The sequence below is a fragment of the Mustela nigripes genome, chromosome 4 (assembly GCF_022355385.1).
Source record: "Mustela nigripes isolate SB6536 chromosome 4, MUSNIG.SB6536, whole genome shotgun sequence".
Classification (NCBI taxonomy): domain Eukaryota; kingdom Metazoa; phylum Chordata; class Mammalia; order Carnivora; family Mustelidae; genus Mustela; species Mustela nigripes.
In genome coordinates this window covers 92,561,445-92,583,344 of record NC_081560.1, presented here as the reverse complement: position 1 = coordinate 92,583,344, position 21,900 = coordinate 92,561,445, and the positions used below count along the sequence as shown (strand labels likewise).

The following is a 21,900-nucleotide window of genomic DNA, read 5'->3' as shown; positions in this document are numbered from 1 at the left end:
ACTCCATGGGACCCTGTTTTACTGGGCCATCCTGGCAACAGTGTTGAGAACTGATGACACAGGTTGAGGATAGGGAAGGAAGGTCAATGATGAAGTTTTTCCAGGAAGTCAGGCAAGAGATGAGCTCCAGTGTGGACCAGAGTGGTGGCCTTGGAAGGAGGGGTTATGCTATTCTGGGTACCTATTGAAGACGGAGTTCACAGGATTTACCAATGGGTTCGTTTTTGGGAGTGAGAGAAAAGAGGATGTGAGATAACTCTGAGCTCTTGTGGGTTGTGCTGAGTGAGGCGAAGGAGGTTTCTGGGGATAGGAGGTAGTCCGTGTTCCACCTGCTGAGGAAGGTGCCTTTCACAGAGGACCTGCTGATGTCTGTGTCTGGGGGAACTCTGAACTTCTACCCTCTCAGCAATTTTCATGTACAAGTCCCCCACTTTTCTCAAAGATCATGGTAAGGCACTTGGATTTTTTGAAAGATCTATGTTATTACCAAGCTCCAGTAGCAGAAAGAAACCTGAAGAGGATTTCTCTCTTATGAAAAAAGTCAAAAAGTGGACATTGTGTTCAGCATCTGCTTTGTGGGGAACCACTACAGAGGTGGTATGTACCCCAACCAGCTCCTTTCTGGGCATTGCTCTCTGTGTCCAGCCACCAGCATTTTGAATTGTGTCTGTGAGCATCTGCTGTACTTTATCTCCATTTATTTTGGGCATCCATGAGGATGTTGTGTGCTGAGGTGTAGAAAGAGCCAAAGAGAAGGAACTTTTGGTGTCTGAGCATGCTCACTCATTTTTCTGTAGAAATGGAATGGTGGTTCCTTTTTCCATTTACACCACTTCTGCTGTGAGAGGTTTCCTAGGAACACTCTACTTTCAAGTAGTGGGGGAGCCTGTACCCATCCTGCAGGGTAGCTTTCGTCTCTATGCTGCACAGAACATTCTCTGACTTGTGGATTTTATCACTCAAACATGGCACTTTTAGTGGTTTAGATTAAATACCCAGTTGTACAGTTGCAGGCTTGTAGGGTAGCTCTATTTTCAACTTCTTGAAGAACCTCGACACTGTTTTCCAGGATGGCTTCTCCAGCTTGCATTCCCACCACTGTGTGAAAGGGTTCCCCTTTTCCACATCCTAACCAACACCTGTCATTTCCTGACTTGTTCATTTTAGCCATTCTGACTGGTGTAAGGTGGTATCTCATTATGAACTTGATTTGTATTTTCCTAATATCGAGGGATGTTGAGAACTTTTCTAAATGTCTGTTGGCCATTTGGATGTCTTCTTTGGAGAGATGTCTGTTCATGTTTTTGCCCTATATCTTTTTTTTTTTTAAGATTTTATTTATTTATTTGACAGACAGAGATCACAAGTAGGCAGAGAGGCAGGCAGAGCAAGAGGGAGGAAGCAGGCTCCCTGCTGAGCAGAGAGTCAGATGTGCGACTCAATCCCAGGACCCTGAAATCATGACCCGAGCCGAAAGCAGAGGCCTTAACCCACTGAGTCACCCAGCCGCCCCTGCCCTATTTCTTCTTCTTCTTTTTTTTTTTTTAAGATTTTATTTATTTATTTGACAGAGATCACAAGTAGGCAGAGAGGCAGGCAGAGAGAGAGAAAGAGAGAGAGAGAGAGAGAGAGGAGGAAGCAGGCTCCCCACTGAGCAGAGAGCCCAATGCGGAGCTCGATCCCAGGACCCTGGGATCGTGACCTGAACTGAAGGCAGAGGCTTTAACTCACTGAGCCACCCAGGCACCCCCCCTGCCCTATTTCTTGATTGGATTATTTTTTCTGTGGGTGTTGAGTTTGATAAGTTCTTTCTAGATTTTGGATACTAGCCCTTTACCTGATATGTCATTTGAAAATATCTTCTCTCATTCTCTTTCTTGTCCTGGTTTTGTTGACTGTTTCCTTTGCTGTGTAAAATTTTGCTATCTTGATGAAATTCCAATAGTTCCTTTTTGCTTTTGTTTTCCTTGCCTTTGGAGACATGTCTAGCAAGAAGTTGGCTGTGGTTGAGGTCAAAGAAGTTGCTGCCTCTGTTCTCCTCAAGGATGTGGATGAATTCCTGTCTCAAATTGATGTCTTTCATCCACTTGGAGTCTATTTTTTGTGTGTGGTATAAGGAAATGGTCCAGTTATATTATTCAGTATGTGGATTTCCCTTGTTCCCAACACCATTTATTGAAGACACTTTTCCCCCCATTGGATATTCTTTCCTGCTTTGAGGAACACTAGTTGAACCCTAGAACACTAGTTGAACCCTAGAGTTGAGGGTCCATTTCTGGTTTCTCTATTCTGTTCCATTGATCTGTGTGCCTGTTTTTGTGCCAGGATCATACTGTCTTTATATTACAGTTTTATACTAGACCTTGAAGTCTGCAATTGCTTTGCCATCAGCGATGGTTTTCTTTTTCAACATCCCATTGGCTATTTGGGATATTTTCTGCTTCCATACAAATTTGGTGATTATTCATTCCAGTTCTATGAAAAACATGGATTGTATTTTGATAGAGATTGCATTGAATCTGTGGATTGTTCTGGGTAGCATGGACATTTTCACAATATTTGTTCTCCCAATCCATGACCATGGAAAAGTTTTCCATTTCTTTGTGTCTTCCTCCATTTCTTTCATGACTATGGTATGGTTTTCTCAGTACATATCCTTTGCCTTTTTGGTTAGATGGAGTCCCAAGTATCTTATGGTTTGGGGCATGATTATACATGGGATGGACTCCTTAATTTCTGTTTCTTCTGTTGCACTGTTGCTGCAGACAAATGCAAGTGATTTCTGTGTATTGATTTTATATCCTGCCACTTTACAGAATTCCTGGATGAGTTTTAGCAATTTTGGGGTGGAGTCTTCTGGGTTTTCCAGAGAAAGTATCCTATTGTCTGAAGAGATTCATAATCAGCACCAACCTTGAAGCAGTCATCAAAAATCCTCCAGGAAACAAGAGCCCAGCACAAGATGGCTTCCCAGGGGAATTCTACCTTTAGAATACTTTAGGAAAGTATCCTAAAGGGTGAGAGTTTGACTTCTTCATTCCTCATTCGGATGCCTTTTATTTATTTTTCTTGTCTGATGGCTTAGGCTAAGAATTCTAATACTATGTTGAACAGTGGTAATGAGAATGGGTATCCCTGTCATGTTCCTGACCTGAAGGGAAAAACTCTCAGTTTTTCCCCATTGGGATTGGTATTCTCTGTTGGTTTCCCATAGTTGGCCTTTATGATGTGGAGGTATATACCCTTTATCCTTCCATGGTGAAGAGTTTTGATCAAGAAGGGATGCATTAATTTGTCGAATGCTTTTTCTGTATCTATTGAGAGGATCCTATGGTTCTTGTTCTTTCTTCTATTAAGGCAGTGGATTCCATGGATTGATTTGCTGTTGTCGAAACATCCTTGCATCCCAGGCATAAATTCAATCTGATTGTGGTGAATTATTCTTTTAATGGGCTGTTGAGTCCCATTGGCTAGTATGCTGGTGAGAATTTTTGCATCCATATTCATTGGGGATAGTGGGCCATAATTCTTTTGGTTTTGGGATCAAGGTAATGCTGGCCTCATCAAAAGGTTTTGGAAGTTTTCCTTCCAGTTCTATTTTTTGGAGAAGTTTCAGAAGAAGGGGTATTAAATCTTTTTGAAATGTTTGGTAGAATTCCCCTGGGAAGCCATGTTGTGCTGGGCTCTTGTTTCCTGGAGGATTTTTGATGACTGCTTCAAGGTTGGTGCTGATTGTGAGTCTCTTCAGATTTCCCTTTCTTCCTGGTTCGGTTTTGGTCGTTTCTATGTTTCTCGGAATGCATCCATTTTTTCAAGACTGCCTGATTTGTTGACATAGAGTTGGCATCCTATGTTCTTAGATTTTTTTGTATTTCCTTGGTGTTGGATGTGATCTTTCCTTCTTGATTCATGATTTTATTTATTTGGGTCCTTTCTGTGTTCTTTTTGAGAAATCTGACCAGGGGTGTATCAATCTCATTAATTCTTTCAAAGAAGCGCCTCGTAGTTTGTTGAATTGTTCTACTATTTTTTTGCTTTCTACTGCAATGATTTCTGCTTTAATCTTTATTATTTATCTTGTCCTTCTGGGTTTAGGCTTTCTACACTACTCTTTCTCCAGCTCCTTTAGGTGTAGGGTTAGGTTGTCTATTTGAGGCCTTTCTTGGTTCTTGAGAAACACTTGGAGGGCTATATACTTTCCTCCTAGGACCGTCTTTGCTGGATTCCAGAGATATTGAACGGTTGTGTTTTCATTCTGTGTTTCCATGAATCTTTAAAATTCATCTTGAATTGACTGGTTGACCCATACATTCTTTAGTAGGATGCTCTCTAGCCTCCATGTATTTGAGTTCTTTCCACATTTCCTCTTGTGATTGAGTTTCATTTTCAAACCATTGTGGTTTGAAAATATGCAGGGAATGATCCCAATCTTTTGGGACAAGAATGAACGTGGAGGCCTCCCTATCTCTGGTCCCAGACCTGAGAGCTCAGGACCCCACTCCTCAGTGCACCCTCACAGAAAAATGGTCAATCCTTTGTGTCTCCCTGGTCTCTGCCCCCACTCTGTGCTCACCGGTCCTATGACCAGGCATTTCTGTCTCTGGCGCACAACCCCATTTGGAGTCTTAAAGGCAGCAGACTCCTGCAGCATGCTCAGGCTCCATCCCTCTTGGGGGAGGAAAGGGGCTCTGTCCAGGTGTGCCGCTTGTTGGGCCCCTTCTTAAAGAGGAGTGGCCAGACTGTGCTGTGGATCAGTTTATGGTAACCTCCAGTTTAGAGCCCACTCCTGGGCTCATTCTTTGGAGCCAGCTTCCCTGCTCTGATGCCTGGGAGCTCTGCTGCCCTCAAGCACCCCTGTTCTTCCTGAGACCCCAAGGATCCTGAGACCACACTGTCCTGTCGAGGGTTCCACCCCCTGCCCAGCCACCAGAGCGATATCCCTCACCAGAGCAGACTTCTAAAAGTTCCGATTTTGTGCTCTGCTGCCCCTAGCACCTGGCAGTAGCCGGCTGACAGAGACTCCTCCCTGTCAGGGTTTATCTTCCCGCCTATCAGCTTAGACTCACTTTTCTCTAGTTCCTACCATGTGGGAAGTGATCACTTTTCTATTTGTAGTGTTGCTGCTATTGTTTTCTTGGATCTGTGCTTGAATTTGCAGGTGTTCAGGATGGTTTGATAGCTATCTAGCTAAAGTCCTTGTGGCAGATGAAATGAAGGTGTCCTACTCCTATGCCATCTTGGACTCTCTCTCTCTTCTTCATTCTCCAGAGTGCTTTGGGTACAGTGGACATGTAAAGATTATTAACTCTTCCAGTTAATGAGCATGGCGTATGCTTCCATCTATTTCCGTCATCTTCCAAATCTTTGGCCCATACATTCACCCACTGACACACACATATTTTTCCTTCCTTTTCGACCATGTGTTCAGTATACCAGGTCTTTCTCATTCTTGGTTACTTTTATTCCTAGATTTTTTTTTTTTTTTTTGCTTGATGCAATTGTCAATGGCATTGCTTTCTTAATCTCTTAGTGAAAGTTGGTTATCAGTATATAGAAATACAAGTCGGGGTACTTTAAATTCATCATGAATTGACTGGTTGACCCATTCATTCTTTCAGGATGCTCTCTGTCCTCCATGTATTTGAGTTGTTTCCACATTTCCTCTTGTGACTGAGTTCCATTTTCAAAGCACTGTGGTCTGAAAGTATGCAGGGAATGATCCAGTCTTTGGGGATGAGAATAAACATGGCAACTTCCAGTCTCTGGCCCTGGAGCTGAGAGCCCGGGGCCCCACTCCTCAGTGCACCCTCACAGAAAAGTGGTCAATCCTTCGTGTCTCTCTGGTCTCTGTCCACACTCCGTGCTCATTGGATCTGTGGCCAAGCATTTCTGTCCCTGGCACATGACCCCGCTTGAAGTCTCCAAAGCCAGCAGACTCCTGCAGCATGCTCAGGCACCACTCCTCCTGGGGGAGGAAGGGGGTTCTCCCCACTTGTGCCACTTCTTGGGCCCCTTCTCAAAGAGGAGTGGCCAGACTGTGTTGTGGATCACAGTTGATGGCAGCCTCCAGCAGCCTCCAGCTTTGGTTGTCTGTGTGGCTTTTTGTTCCCTGGAGGCTTTCCATACCAGGTCAGAGGACCAGAGCAAAAATGGCTGTACCTGGATTTCTGGCCTTGAACTGAAAGATTGCAGCCCCCCTCTCCAGTCAACCATCTGGGACTAAGAGTTTTCACTTTTGTGGGTGCCAAACTTCACAGACTCTTGTGGTGCATACCCACTGCACTCCCCTGGGGGGGTCCCAGGGACCCAAGAGCACCACTGCCCTTTGTGTACTTAGGTCTGCTAGCTATTGCCAGCTCATGCATACACCCTGCTCTGCTGCTCCTGGGTCACGGCTGGCTGCTGTCCTGTCCAGGGCCACCCCCACCCTGAGAGTTGTTGCCACACATGGGCACAGCTGTTCGCTCCTCCCTAGGGATGGTAAATGGCCTGCAAGTTCCAGTCCTTTTCAGGGTGCTCAGGGGAAGAGTGGTCACCCGACTGGTCCAGCTCACAGTGAGCCAGGCTGAGAGTCCCTCTTGGGCTTGCTGACCGTAACCAGTTTCCCTGCTCCAATGCTTGGCGGCTCTACCAGCTCAGGCACCCCCATTCCATCTGTGTCTCCTGGGATCCTGAAACCACAGTGACTCACCTAGAATTCTGCCCTTTTCATCCTCTGAACCCCTTTCAGAGAGGGATGTCTCTCACTGGAGCAGTTTTCTAAGGGTTCTGATTTTGTGCTTCTGATGTTCTATCACTTTCCAGGAGCCAGCTTATGGAGGTTCCCTCCCTGCTCCATTTATCTTCTTACAACTACTCGCAGATTCAGGACTCTGCACATCCTGCCTTGCAAAAAGCAGTCACTGTTTTACTTGTCGAGATCCGATATATTTTCTTATATCTCAGGCTGAATTCATGGGCATTCAGAATGGTTTGATAGATATCCAGCTAAATTCAAGGAACCGGATGTAATTAGGTCCCCTACTCTTCTGCCACCTTGCCTCATCTTGAAAAGATAGTCTTTTAAAAAATTGTCCTGTTATAATCAGGACCACACACTAACACCCCAAAGTATTTTCATCTGGACCTCCTTATCTCACTTTATATCCTTACAAGGGATCACAGACCTTACTGCTAAACTATAAAAATTCTAGAAGAAAATTTAAAATTGGGTATTTTAAAAAATGGGTATTCTCCTCAAATTTCTCTATAGATACAGTACCTATTTAAAAAGCAGGATTTTTTTTTAGAAATTGACAAGCTAATCTTAAAACTTATATGGGAATACAAAGAACTGAGAATAGCTAAAACAGATTTGTAAAGAAAAAGAAAAAAACGGAGAAATTATATTCTCTGATTTCAAAACTTATCATGACCTTGAGAGATAAAAACAGTGTACTAGTGATGTAAGGATAGACATATAGAGCAATGGAACATAATAGAAATATCCACAAATAAAGACTTATATTTTAAGGATTTCCAAATTGATGTTTGAGAGTGGATTGATATTTTTTCCCAATTATCAATAAAGGAAAAGAAAAGTCACAGTAGGTTCTGAGTAAGTTTGGTTTACATTTCTGAAGCAAGATTCTAGATGTCAAAGCAGTTTTACAAATACCATTCTGGGAACCATTAAAGAGACAGGAGAGAGGCCTCTTCTCCAGGAAGGATTCACAGGGCAGTGAGCTGCCCAAGACTGCCCATCAGTGAGGGAGTCACACTGGGAGGTCTGTGTATATCTGAGACATTTGTTTTATGACCTGGTGAGATCTTCATAACCTTTTACCTTGGCTGGTTTCCTGAATTTGTCAAAGGGCAGATGGAAAGAGATCCTTCCACCTCTGAAAACATTTATTGTGACACAGAAGGGAAAAAAAGGTCAGATTGACAGGGTGCTAGGAAGCAGGGTGGAGGTCAGGTCCTGGGGAGAAATCCTAGCTGTGACTCCGTGGGGGACAGCCCTTGCCCTTCCCCTTGGCATGGAAGGGAACTATGCAGAGAAAGGGAGGAGGGAAAAGAGAGAGATCAATGTCTAGGTTTGTTATTCTGATTCCTTGAAAGGACAGTGTTTCTCAGGATCCAGATCCTGGCTGGGTAGGGAATCCCCTGAATCAGTGACTCCTGGGAGAATCCAAGGCTGGCCTTTCTGGTAGCTCCCTGCTGGAGATCCCCTGTGGCTGAGACGAGTGTGACAGTGGCACCGTTAACCCTCCCAGTCCTGGGTGGGCTGCCATCCTCCCCCAGGCTCTGCCTGCTGCACTCACAGGCTCTTTGTCCATGGCTGCCCCATGGTCTAGGTACCCCCTCTAGGAAGGATCCTACCTGCATAGGACCCAGAGCTCTCCTTGCAGGCTCTGCTTTTCTTGGTCTGTCTGCACCTCTTCCCTGATGTGTACCCTCCTTGTAATGCACAGGCATGCATGTCAACCCCCCCACCCCTTTCCACTGGGAGAAGATGAGCAGAAGGACAGCCGTCGAGATTTGAGCCTGAAGACTTGCTCACCTGCTCCTCCCAATGTGACTGGGTGAGCTCACTGCATGGCGTGCAGTGGGGAAACGGACACTTACCTCATTAGAAAGCTAGAACAGTGCATCAGGGGCCATTTATGAACACCTGTACAGCTCCTGAAGTCTAGCAAGTACTTGTTAAATGTTATTTTCCAATTTTGTTATTCACTTACTTACTCATTTTTTTTTTTTTTTTAGTTCATTCATGCATTTGCTAAATGCTAAGTATTTACTGTACCAGACAGCATGCCTGGGAAGTGCTAGAGATCCAAGTTAGTCAAGACACAATCATGGACTCCCCCACCCCACCCCAGGTCTCCAGTGTTTCATGGAGGCAAATAGACAAATAAGCAGATGATCTTCCTGCTGGAGACACTTGCTCTGAGGGGCTTGGGGAAGGTGAACAATTGGACAGAGGATGGGCACATGATCCAGACTGGGACAGGAGGTAGGGAAGGCTTCCTGGAGGAGGCACAGCTTACATCTTGTCTCTGTGTAAAGAGACAAGGTGTCAGGGGACACCTGGTAGAGCTGGAAGGAGATGCATGCTTTGTGACCTGGTGGCAGGGAACTCGGAACTGTGCACAGAAGCTGCTAGACTTGCAGATCTGCCGCTCGGATCTGGGCTGCGGGTACAGCTCTGACAGACACCATTCCTGAGAGAGGTGGCTCCTGGGATCTCCATGCAGGAGCTTCTCTCGAGGTTCCCTGCTCCCCCGAGAAAGGAGGCCTCTGCCCCAAGATGGTGTAGGCTGCCCAGGCAGGAAAGGCTAGAAGGGGGAGGAGGAGAAGAATGATTTAATGCCAAGCAGCTTTAGACACCTCCTCTCTGCTTCCCTTTCCAGGAAGGAGGCAAAGGGCTAAGAAGGTAATGAGTGCAGCTAAAATGTGGAAATGAGGAGCCCAGGCTTGTGAGATTCCCCTCTATTCCTGCTGTGGGCTTGCTCCCTGCCTCCATCCACCTGATCTGATCTTTTCTGCTCAGTTTTTTGAAAAAATATTTTATTTATTTATTTGACAGACAGAGATCACAAGTAGCCAGAGAGGAGGAAGCAGGCTCCCCACTGAGCAGAGAGTCCAATGCGGGGCTCTATCCGAGGACCCTGAGATCGTGACCTGAGCTGAAGGCATAGGCTTAACCCACTGAGCCACCCAGGCGCCCCCCTTTTCTGCTCAGTTACTGGTGATGTTTCAGAATCCACAGATCCTATTGGATGATGAATGTGGGGTGGGAGTGGCAGCTTCTGCAGATCCAAGATGACAGTCTTGATTTATGCACAGAGCAGATGGTAGGAACCCGAGAGACCTCTGAAGGGAGACTGGCAGGGCCCACTGTTTCCTGTCTATTCCATCAGACTCTTTTCTCCCTCCGCTCTCATCCTATATGTTTGAAATAGCATCTACCCCAAAATACATTTAACTAAACATTTTCCAAGTTTATGGCTATCTAATAGGAGCTTCAAATAGGAGAACCTGATTTATGTTGAGTTTTTTGAAACCCTGGACTGGTGCTTACCAGAAGTGCCATTACTCTGTATAGGCAATTCTAGAAACCACATTCTCCAGGATGGAAAGTCCTGCAGTAAAATGGGATCATTTGACATCTACCAGTGCTGAAGATACAGTAAATGGCCACTAAGAACACAGCAAAAAAGATGATAGTGACATTTTAATGGGATTTTTACTTTGAAAAAATTGGGAGTTCCTTTCATAAAGGCTTTCTTGGAGAATGTGTTTTGTGGCACTGTCCTGGGAGTTTGGGGGAGGGCAGGGATTCCTCTGGAATGTTAGGAGGATCAGAGTAGTAAAGTAGTTTCTCTGAGGGCACACGGCCTGTGCCCTCCCTTCTTGTCTGATCCAAACCTCCAGAGCCAGGGAGGGAGGAGCAGCATGGTGTGTGTGATATCACAGAGCACAGGGAGTAGAGAGTGTCCAGCAGTAAAGCCGGGGAAACAGAGTCACTGCAGTGTGAGAGCCGATGTGTATTGTTCTGCTACATGGGAGGTGGGCTTAGCCCTTGATTGTTGGGCCAGGATTGTTCTAAGTACTAGATTTGGGCTGCTGGTTCCGAGCCAGGAACGGAAGTGTGCTAGAGAGCTCAAGACCAGGGATGTAAGGTCTATTTTACAAACTGTGTTCTGAATTCTCACCATTCATGTCACGTTCACTGGAAAACAAACATCTCAGGTGGTGACTTGCCCAAGTTAAGGGAGCAAGTGGCACCCCAGGACTGAAACTCCCATCTCCTCTCAGAGTAGGCTGTGTATCCTGTGTGATCTGGAGGCATGCCTCCCACTCTGCGCGGCTGGTGTGAACTGTCTGGTCATGGTCTCATCACTCCTCATGGACTCCTACCTCCTCTCCTGGGCCTCCCGCTCTACCTGGCTGGTGTGAACAGGCTGATCACGGTCTCATCACTCCTCACAGACTCCACATCCTCTCCTGGGCCTCCCATTCTGCATGGCTGGTGTAAATAATCTGGTCATGGTCTCATCACTCCTCACAGACTCTACATCTTCTCCTGGGCCTCCCACTCTGCCCAACTGGCTTGAACAGGGTGATCACGGGCTCATCACTCCTCACAGACTCCTACATCTTCTCCTGGGAAGCCTTGCTCTCAGGAAAGCCCCTGAGTGATGCATGGGGCAGGTTCTCAAAAGCAGCAGGAGAGGACCATCTAGTAGTAAAGGTCTTGAAGTAGGTGAGGGCCCAAAGCTCTGGGCAGGGCAGTCATAAGTCAAGACTGTAGTGGTGGGTTGTTAAGTGGGGAAGTTCTCCACAGAGAAGGACCATTCTATGTTGGGAAGAGGAGGGCGGGTGGAATGGAGGACAGGAATGTTTTGATCAGAGAGTATTCTCTGTGTGTACTGACTCTGTCCAAGTGAAAGTGAAAGAAAATTCATGACATCTTAGGAGGACAAAGGGTGTGGGCACAGTGGTTCAGGCAGGGGATTTCTAACTCAGCTTGTGCATAAGCTGGATACCAGTCCTATTCCTCAGCCTTCTGTGTCTGCTCTATTGGTTGTAGACATGGCATCTGGCTCTTCTCACCTCCATGTAAGCTGGGGTTGAAAAGTGAGGATGGGGAGAGGGAAAGCACCGCCAAGGGTTGGGGAGTGATTTCAGGAGTCCATGAGGGACAGAGCTTGGGGAGGTGGGGGCAGAGTGGCTGAGAAGGCATCCTACAGGGCCCGAGACAGGCTCTGATCTCTACAGGAGCGGAAGGAAGGTTCTGGGAATAGAAGTGACTTGTTTGGCTCCTCAGTGCTCTTCTGTGTCAGGCCTGACCAGCCACTGTTAGGGGAGAATGGTGGGAAGTGGGAGTGGGCTTTGGGCCCACAGTGCTGGATTTGAACCTATGGAAATGTTGTCTGGAGCCCTTTGTCCTCCTTTTGATTAGGAACCTTGGGCTCTTCAACATCTTCTCCTCCCAAAAAAGAGGTACACAAAACTCCTTCACTCTAAGGTGTTAATGACCAGATCTGTGAGCCTTTAAGGAACACGTGCAGTACATGTGGGCTGGCATGGGGGAGCTGCTTAGCACAGAGGGGCATTGGTCCTGTGAGGAAATGTCTGTGACGTCCAGACTGGGAAGATGGTTTTAAATAGAGCAGGAAGGAGGTCCTCCCAGGCTTGCCAGTGACAACACAGAAGTGCACTGGCCAGCTTCAGGCTATGGAAGGAAGACTTTGATCTGGCCCTACCTTCTGTGAGTGAGGCCCTGGTCTAGCTACAGGAGACCATATTCTGCAATAGGTAGATAGAAACACAAAGGAACTCCAGGGGAACAAGTTACACTGAACACTGTGTCACTGTAATGTGTGAGTTATTACACGGCCATGGGACAGTAAGAAAGAAATCAGGAGTACGGAGAGTATGTGTCCTGTCCAGGGTTTCCTTCTAAAGTAGTCATGGAGGGCAGTGTGTGAGTGTCCCATGAGCTGACAAGTCTTGATAATTCTCTTTGGGAGCTGCTTTTGGCATCCAGTATATAACTGTGGGTGCTTTGTAATTGGATTTAGTTTTTGGCATTTGACAACCTTTATCTGGATAGGAGGCGTGTGGAGAATGTGGGAAATCACTAATGACATTGGGATGAATGAGACGTATGGTTGTAAAGGAAAAGAATGATTTTCCTGTGTTATAAGCTTGAAATTCCTAAAGAGAAGTTCCACAAAAGGGAAGGACATAGCCTGTTGTATAGGAGCTGGAGGGCAGGGCCAGGCAAGGAGGTGACAGTGGTGTAAAGGTGGCAGGTGTTCCAGACACCTTGATTTGTGGTCTCTTGGCCTTTGTTGTCCAGGTGAAGGTCTATTCCAAGGGAAGGACATTAATGACTTTCACAGCTAACTTGGAGGACAGAGTGAGGAAGATCAACGAACATTGTCTGGGCTAAAACCAAGATCCCGTGCAGGACTGTTGCTGGGCTCCAAGATGCTTAAGCCCCAGAGGAAGCTGTCGTCTCACGGCATTGACAAGGAGATGACTGTCCACCTCACTCTGAAGGTGGTGACACCCAGTGATGAGGAGCTGCTGGTGTCTCTGGTGCAGTCAGGTGAGGGGGGCAGAGGCACCTCCTCCAGGTGTGAAGGTCCAGCTCAGTGGCCCAGGTGAAACAGATGATTGAGACCAAGACAGAGATCGAGCCTGAGCAACAGATTGTGACTTGCAATGGCAAGAGGCTGGAAGACGGGAGGACCATGGTGGATTATGGCATCAGATGGGCACTTCACTCTGGCTGGCAGACTACTGCATTGGGGGGTGAGCCTGCTGTTAGCTCCTACTCCTCCCACATCCTTTGATGATTTTCCCAAATGAACGAGAAAGAGAAAGAGGGAAAGTTAGGGGTGAAGTGGGAAGGAGGACTGCAGAAAACTTTTTAACTCCATGATTTTTTGATTGAACACAATTGATTAGGTGTCTGGGTTGTGTATATTACTGAAAATAGAAAATAGTATTTTAAGGCACAGTAGAGATAGCATCCGAGCCAGCTTGCAATTTAATCCTCTCCCTTGTTCCTCTGATTTTTAGAAAAATTCATATTTTTTCTTCTGCCCAACAAGATAGTAAGTTTCACATTGGGATCCATGTTTCCCTAATTTCCCACCGATACATTTTTATCTGTAATATCACTCAATGTGTTGAATTAAATTGAATTTCTGCTTGTAGAGAACAGTGAAATGATTTATATTGAAGTGTGTTAATTCCTCTGATATGATTACAATCTAAGTAATAAAGAATTTAGAAATTCATCTAAACTACCTTCTCTGTCCTTATTTAACGTTGTTTGGTAGGAAATGAATCCCAGCACAGTGTGCCATCTTACTCTTTACGCCCCACTGAGAATTCAGCTCTTCTTATTTCTGGAGATGATGGTGGGCGTGGGAAGACACCTCTCCTGGGGACTCAGAGATTTTGTTCTCTAGTGGGGGGTCCCTGGGGGAGGTATGGTTGTGGAGCCGTCTCTGTCTTGCCTGCCTTAGGGTCTAGCAGGTCTTCTCTGGGGGGGGGGGATGGTTTGGGTGGGGGCTTTCGATTGGTCTCCGGTTGACTCCCAAGGTTGTGCCCGGGTCCTGGCTGACAGAGCCTTTTCTTGGCTGCCTCCTGCACCCCCCACCCCATGTCTGCTCCTCCCTGGGGAATGTGGGTCTCTTCCTCCATCTTCCTCCCTCCCTCACTCCTTTGTCTCACTGTCCCTCTTGTGTCTCATGACTGGTCAAGAACACATTTTCCACACCACCTAAGACATGTCTAGTCCCTTCTGCTCTTTAAACTTGCTCAAGAACCACCTTGTGCAGAAGAGATCCCAGCTGCACCCCAGCGGCACAACCCCCACTTAGGGGAATTCCTTGTTCTGCTTTGGGCTCTAGTGCTCTTGGTGGCACTAGTGACCTGGTTAGGTGGGCATTAGGTTGGACTGATTTCCCTAGATGAGCAACTGCAGCTCCTTGTTTTGGATGGGTCTCCGGCAGGGTAGAGTCTGGGATTTCTCTGTCAACTTGGGGGACTCCTGAGGCCAGACACTGTGGGGTCTCAACAGTGTGTGCCATCAGACTGGGGGAGAGGGAACGTTAGTTGTCCTGTAGTACAGGATCTTGCCAGCGTATGGACTCTCTGGGCGTTGTCACTGGACCCCTGAGGATGGGGAAGTTCCTCTTGAAGTAAGCTCTCTCTCTTCTTCAGCTTAAGAGAGAGCCAGAAGGCCACTTCCCCTCCCTGAACCTGTAGATGCAGCATAGAGGGATTTGCCCAGAAGGAGAGGAACATCTTGCCGGGGGAGGATGGGGCCTCCCCAAGGACCTCAGACTCCCTGAGGACACATCTTGCCGATTCTCACAGGGAAATGGACAGGCTGAGGGCTCGCTGCCTTCCCAGTGGATATTCCCATCTGTGGGCCCTGGGCTCACCCTTTCTTCCCTCCTCGACCCCGCACTCACCGTCCAGCCTGCCCTCTCCCCACACTTCCCAGGAGCTTCCTGGCTGCCGCCTTCACTTCCTTGTTCCTGAGGGTGTAGATGAGCGGGTTGAGGGCCGGGGTGACCACGGTGTAGAAGAGTGAAGCGAACTTGCCCCGCCCCTGGTCGTAGCGGCGCGTGGGCTGTAGGTAGGTGTAGATGGCCGAGCCATAGAAGAGGCAGACAGCGGTCAGGTGGGACCCGCACGTGCCCAGCGCTTTCCTGCGGCCGCCCCGGGACCGCATGCCATAGATGGCACGGGCCACGGCGCCGTACGAGGCCAGGATGACTGCGGACGGCAGCAGCAGGATGACCACGCGCGCAGCGAACATCTGGCGCTCGGTGGTGTCGCGGCCGCCACCACAGGCCAGCTGCAGCAGCGCGGGGAGCTCGCAGAAGAAGTGGTCCAGCCGGTGGGGTGCGCACAGTGGCCGTGCGGCCAGGAGCGCGCTCTGCGTGGCGGAGTTGGCCAGGCCGCCTAGCCAGGAGGCGCAGGCCAGCGCGCGGCACCGGCGTGGGGAGGCGAGCTCGGCGTGGCGCAGCGGGTGCACCACGGCGGCCGCGCGGTCCAGCGCCATCACCGCCAGCAGCAGGCACTCGACGGAGCCCAGCGCCAGCGACGTGCACAGCTGGGCCAGGCAACCTGCGTGGGACAGCCACAGCTCTGCGCCGCACAGGCTGGCCAGCAGCGCTGGCGCCACGCTCGTGGTGAAGCCCACGTCCACCAGCGCCAGGTGGCACAGGAAGTAGTACATGGGTGTGTGCAGGCGCGGGTCGCGCACGGCCAGCAGCACGAGGGTCGAGTTGCCTGCCAGGGTCAGGAGGTAGCAGAGCAGGACAAGGGCGAAGAGGGCGGGCTGCAGCGTGGGCCAGTCGGAGAAACCCAGCAGGAGGAAGTGCTCCTCGGTGCTGTGGTTGGCCTGCGGGAGGAAACTCCCAGAGGGTTTGGAAGGTGGCTGAGCGAAAGGGTGAGTTTACCCCCTGGGAGCTATCGAGAGCCAGGCTGGGAACGTGGCGGTTGGGGAGCTGGATGGGAGCGGGAGCGAGGAGTGCGGGGGTGGGGTGGGCAGGGGATCTGATGGGAGCGAGCTGAGCGCACCTCGCTCTCTCAATTACAGACTGGAGCCCTGGCTTTGGGAAGCTAGCCCTACCTCAGTACAGCTTGGCTGATGAATTATTTAGCAGACACTTTGGGGAGAAGGAATTTCCACTTGTGGAAGAACTGATTTAGACTGGGAGAGGGAAGATTGCCCAAGGTCACAGCTAGTGAGTAGCCCTGTGGGGCTTGTAGTCGGGCTTGTCTCCTTTCCAAATCAGTGCTTTTCCTGCTCCTTCCTGGCTTCTGACTGCACTCCTCGGGGCCAAAGTAGAAATCTAATCTTCCTCCCATAGACTAGTCCTTAAGATACTGGAAGACAGAGTCCCCTCTGAGCCTCTCTCCCTTCCTTCCGAAGTGTATAGTGCCTGCAAGTAAGTGCAGTGCCCTAGGCTGGGTAGAGCCATCACTTGGGAGATTAGAACCATCTATTGCCTTCTTTGTTTTAGGGATTCTACTTCTGAGAATACAACCATTAGCTTCTGACTACTGAGTGCTGCTCTGTGGGGAGTCTGTGTTCTAGGCTGTCACCAGTGTCCATTGCCCCTCTGGCTTCTCCTTAGTGTGAAGGTCATGATCTGGGGGCCTTGAAACCCAGAGTCATCTGGCAGAACATGAAGCTAGAACCCAGGAGCCCTGGGTCCCACCAGCGTAATTGTCTTGGGCCAGTTGGATTATTTGATATGGAGAAGTCACTGCATTTCCCTTTGCCTTCATGTTTCCATGTGTAAGAGAAGGAGTATGACCTAGGTGATCTGTAGGGCTCCTGTCTTATCACCTGGCTTTCATTGCAAAAAAAAAAAAATTGTCATTTGAATAAAAGGGGACCCAACACAGAAGCCTTTAACCCTAAAGAGTGACACTGAGTCACATTTCCTAATGGTACAGAAACTGTCCAGTAGATGCGATGACTAAATGTTACAGCAAAATCTCGCTCCTGCACACTTCCTGGCAGGTGTGTGGAGATACGTAAACTTCATAGTCACTATTCTGAGTTTAAAAATCATGATCCCCCAATTTTCTTTAAAATGTTTCAGGAAAAATCTACCCCCCACCCCGAGAACATTGTGCTTATAGGGATCCATTTATGATCACAAGATGGAACAGGTGTTCATAGTGTGAGTCAGAGCAAGGGTGGGGGCGTCAGACCGCCGGAGCTCCAGTCTTGGCTCTGCCATTTCCTAGCGGAACAATCCTGGGCACATGGCTTCACTTGTCTGTGGCTCCATGTCCTCACTTGAAAGTGGACTTGATGGAGGGTTGAAGCATGGAGAGCTCTTAGAATAGGCACAGGACCGAGTGGGTGTTTAGTAAGTGCTTGCTCTTATCATCCACACAAACATCAGTGGGGTGCTCCCACACCAGTTAGGGCCAGAGATGGCTGTGAGTTTAGGTCTTTTTATTGATTAACTCTGGTCTTTATTCACCTGGAAGTGAGGCAGTACTCCTGTTCTAAGAGGAAGGTGGGCGGGCAGCTGAGGTTAAATAACTCATTCAGGCCACACTGTTTGTTAGTACTTGTCAGGATTTCACCTGAATCTCACTGATTCCAAGAGCCTTGCTTTATATCTGTGCACATTTCTTTAAGCCAGGCTCTACTCTGCCAGAGGCTGTGGAGGATGGAAGGACATGCGAACCCTAAACTCGCTGCAGAGCCCTGGGGCCATAGGGGAGAGTAATACAGGTGAGAGCTGACATTCAGACTGATGGCCCAATGTTGCTAGAGATGTTGTTCTAGAGAGTCCAGATTTCTAATTCTGAGATCATGTAGACACACACACGTTCAGCCAGCCAATCCCTGAACAGTTCCCCTCCAGACACGCCAAACCCCGAAAACAGAGACAGAACAATAAAATCACACAGCCAACACCTGTACCCCATGGACACACACATTCCCAAATACTCAGACACATATGTGCACATACATGTCCCCTCATCACTCCCCTGAAGCTTCCAGAGGCAAATCTGTTGTAAAAATATTCTAGGATGTGTCCCCAAACCTTATTCAGTATTCTAGAATGTGCATATCATCTGCAAGACCATCTTCCTACCTTCATGTCCGGGTCTCTGGAACTGATGTTCCACTGCTTCTTTCCAGATGATCAGTCAGTCTGTTGTGTCTGCTCTAGATCCTCAGAGTTGGAAATGGCTGTTGGTGGGTGGGTGGGTGATGAGAGAGCAAATGGCATGACTGTTGATTTCGAGAATGGGTGCCTGAGGTCAGAGTCAGGTCCTTCCTTCAGGAACAGGACATGGAGTGGCAAGCCCCTTGCTTGTCAGCGGAAGAGTGAACATAAGGTCTTCAGCAGAGAAGCCAGCCAGGTCTGGAGAAGCACCGAGATTCAGGCAGAGTGGCGGTGTCTGTTCCCAGAGAGCCAGCACCAGGATGAGACCAGGCAAGGACTGGCGTCTTGGGCCGGTTGCAGGTTGGCAGTGGCTGCAGCTGGCTGCGGAAATTGTCTTCCGGATTCTAAAGGGCTCAGAAGCCATGGAGCAGGGATGTTGGTGAGCCGCTCACTGGAGAGGAGGCAGGGGAATCAATTCTCCCTGCTGTTGAGAAGAGAGGATGGGGCCCTGGGGAACCCCTCTCCCACTCCCATAATGAGCACCTGTGCGGATTTGTCCAGAAGGGAGTCCCCAGGGCAAGGAGAGGAACATTCTGGAGGGAAAGGCCCTTGAGGGTGGTGTGTCCCTGGCTGTGTGGAGGCCAGAGGCAGCCCTGGGCTTCCTCTCCAGCCCCTGTTCTCCTAGCATTGTGGTGTAGGGTTTTGTTCTGGGGATGAGGGACCTTGAGCAGCTGCATGACCTCAGTGACTCTCGGTGTCAGTATGAAAATGGGGGAGACAGTCCTTGTCTGTTGGAGGGGCTTGAGGTCTGGCAAGGTCATCCTCAGTTCTGACCCTCCTGTCATCCCCCTTCACCGCCACCCTTTCTTGTGGCTCTCACTGCCTTTGCTCTGTCACTGGCTCAGCCCCTCTCCCAGGAGGGCCTGTCCTAATTCTGGACAGATCTCTCTCCACACAGACGATGCATCTCTACTCCCTCCTGCAGTCCCTCCCTTGGCTGGCGTCTGGAGGTTTGTCATGGTCCCCAAGGTGGCCTGTCTCCACTGCTCTCTCGAGCTTGGGTTCCCCGGTCAGTCCTTGTAATTACTGCTCTGCACACTCCCTCCTGGCACTCCTGCCTCTTCTCCTTTGGTTATATCCTGTTGGCTAGATCATTATCCTATTTGAATGAAATCCTAATCCTGCCCTGTCCCCGTATTTGTTCAGCCGATTGTGGCTGGAGGAAAGGCCAAAACCATCTGAGAAGCATTGGTTTGCCTTCATGACCATTAAGGTTATTTTTAATTTTTCCCGCTTGCTGGAGACATACTACATTGGTTAAGTTTAAGGCGTACAATGTGGTGATTTGTTACACAGATGTACTGTGAAGTGTTTGCCACACTACTGTTCGTGCACACAAGCTCCAGGTCACACAGTTATCGCCACACTGTCGCTGTGGTCAGAACATTCACACGCCCTCCTGCAGCAGCTGTGAGCGCATGATATGTGTTTCCCACTCACCCCTCCGCACATCCGATCCCAGAACTCATCCTAACTGGAAGTTTATCTTCCTTGACCAGCCCCTTCTGCCCTGCCCTCAGCCACTGGCGACCCCCATTTGAATCTTCTACATACTCAAGTGCTTTTGGATCCCATGTATAAATGGCACCAAGCAGTGATTGTCTTTCTCTGTCTGATTTGTCCCACTTGGCGTAATGCTGTGTCTGTCCGTGGGGCCAAAAACGGCAGGATTTCCTTTGTCATGGCTGAGGACTGTCCCATTGCATCATTTCCATCCACGTATCCATCCAGTGCCACTGGAGTTGTTTGCACGGCTCGTAAGGAGTGGGGCGGCGAGCATGGCAGTGTGGATATCTCTTTGAGTGAATTTGTCTCTTTTGGATGTATCCCCAAGTGGAATTTCTGGATTTCTGGATGTGGTAGCTTTTTTTGTTTGTTGGAGAACTTGTGTACTGTTTCCCTGGTGGCTGAGCTGGTTCACATCCCCCCACCAGGGTTCCCTGTTCTCCACATTTCTACCAACACTACTTCTCACTTTTCCTTCAGATAAGAACCCTTCTGACAGGTGTGAGGTGATGTCTCATTGTGGTTAAGATTAACGTTTCTCTAATGATTAGTGCCACCAAGCACCTTTTCATGTGCCTCTTGGCATTTGTACATTTTCTTTGGAAAAATGTCAATTTGATGGGGTCTGTGATCAAAGGAGCAAGACTGATACAAAGCAAAGGTCAAGCAAAGCTTTATTTCATGCCAGCACTGAGAATCAAACCGACGGGCCCCTGCATACCTCTTTCCATCGACCATGTAGCTACTCCTGTCTATGAACAGAGTCATCTCCGCATCCGGGAGAGCAGTGTCTCTGAGATCTGGCCTTATTCTTGTGACCTGGGCTAGGATCTCCCCACAGTCATGTGGGTGGTCAGCCAGCTCCTCTGGCAGCAACGTGGCTAGATTTAGCACCCCCAGGGGCCAGAAAGTCACTTTCAGTTCATTGAGGAGGAGGGCCTGATACCCCATCGCTTGGGCATTTGTCATCCATCAGTCTGGTGGGGTCCAGAGAAGGCCCTCGATAGCATGAGTGGTGGTCAAGATGAGATTTTGACCCAAAGTCAATTTACTTGCATCCTTGACCAGGAGGGCCATGGCAGCAATTATGTGGAGGTAAGGGAAGAACCCAGCTGCTACTGGATCTAGTTTCTTGCTAAGATAGGCTATTGGCCTTTTCCAAGGCCCTAGAGTCTGGTCAAAACTCCTTTGGCCACCCCTGCCTTTTCATCCACATACAAGTGGAAGGGCTTGGTAACATCTGGGATGGCCAATGCTGGGGCACTCAGCAAGGCTGTTTGTAATTCCCAAAATGCTCCTTCTGCCTTAGCTTTCCACTCTACCATAGTGAGCCCCTCCTTTGCCAGTTCATAGAGAGTCAGGCAATCTCTGTAAATCATGGTATCCACAGCCTACAGTAGCCCACTGTCCTGAGAAACTCCCTCACTTGTCAGGGTGTGGTGGGGCGGGGGTATTGGGTGATCACCTGTTTCCTGGACTCAGTGAATGTACTCCCTCATGGAGATCAAAGCCTAAATAAGTGGCATGGCTCTGACAGAGCTGTGCTTTCTTTGCTGACACTCAATACCCTTTTTCTTGTAGAGTCTGTAAGAGAGCTCTCGTCCCCTGCAAGCATGATTCATAGTCCTCAGCAGCTATTTCTGCTATTCCCACTAACTCAGTCAGATTCTTCTCTTCAAATCCTTTAATTTTCTGAAGTTTCCTCCTTATATCTGGGGCTGACTGACTGGCAAAGGCAAGATTATCAGAAGAGGAGAAAGGGATATAGGCTAGGTGGGGGCTCCCTCTCCTGTCCCGTGGAGTAGCCTCATGGAGAGGCAGCATCGGTGCTGATGGAACCAGTGAGGTAGAGGGTGGCAGAGGGCGGGTAGAGGGAAGGGGAAGGATCAGGGCAGTCTTTCTGCTTGGTAGTCCCATAGGTGGATCCTGACCGCATATGAGGTGGACTGGTAAGGGTGTCTCAGGACTGAGAGTCAAGTTTAGGGGATAGATAAGGAGGGGAAATTCCACATCCTCCACATCTGATGGAGGCAGGACAATCTTCCCTGGTTCCCCCTCATCTTTCTGTTCTGGTTTTGATGATCTAACCTGCCTTAGAGGGAGAGAAATTGTTTTGTTAGTAGGGGGAAGGTGAGACTTGAGCCCTGATGGTGGCTCTTCTATCAGATAT

General features: G+C 48.7%; 1 protein-coding gene across 1 annotated transcript; it reads right to left on the bottom strand.

Moving 5' to 3' along the window:
- Positions 1 to 14,980: 14,980 nt before the first annotated feature.
- Positions 14,981 to 18,155, bottom strand: LOC132016356 (putative olfactory receptor 2I1). The gene is made up of 2 exons (XM_059397591.1): positions 18,150 to 18,155; positions 14,981 to 15,958 (listed from the first exon to the last, which is right to left on the bottom strand). Exons 1-2 carry the CDS (start codon positions 18,153 to 18,155, stop codon positions 14,981 to 14,983), a joined length of 984 nt encoding a protein of 327 aa, XP_059253574.1.
- Between the last annotated feature and the right edge of the window lie 3,745 nt (positions 18,156 to 21,900).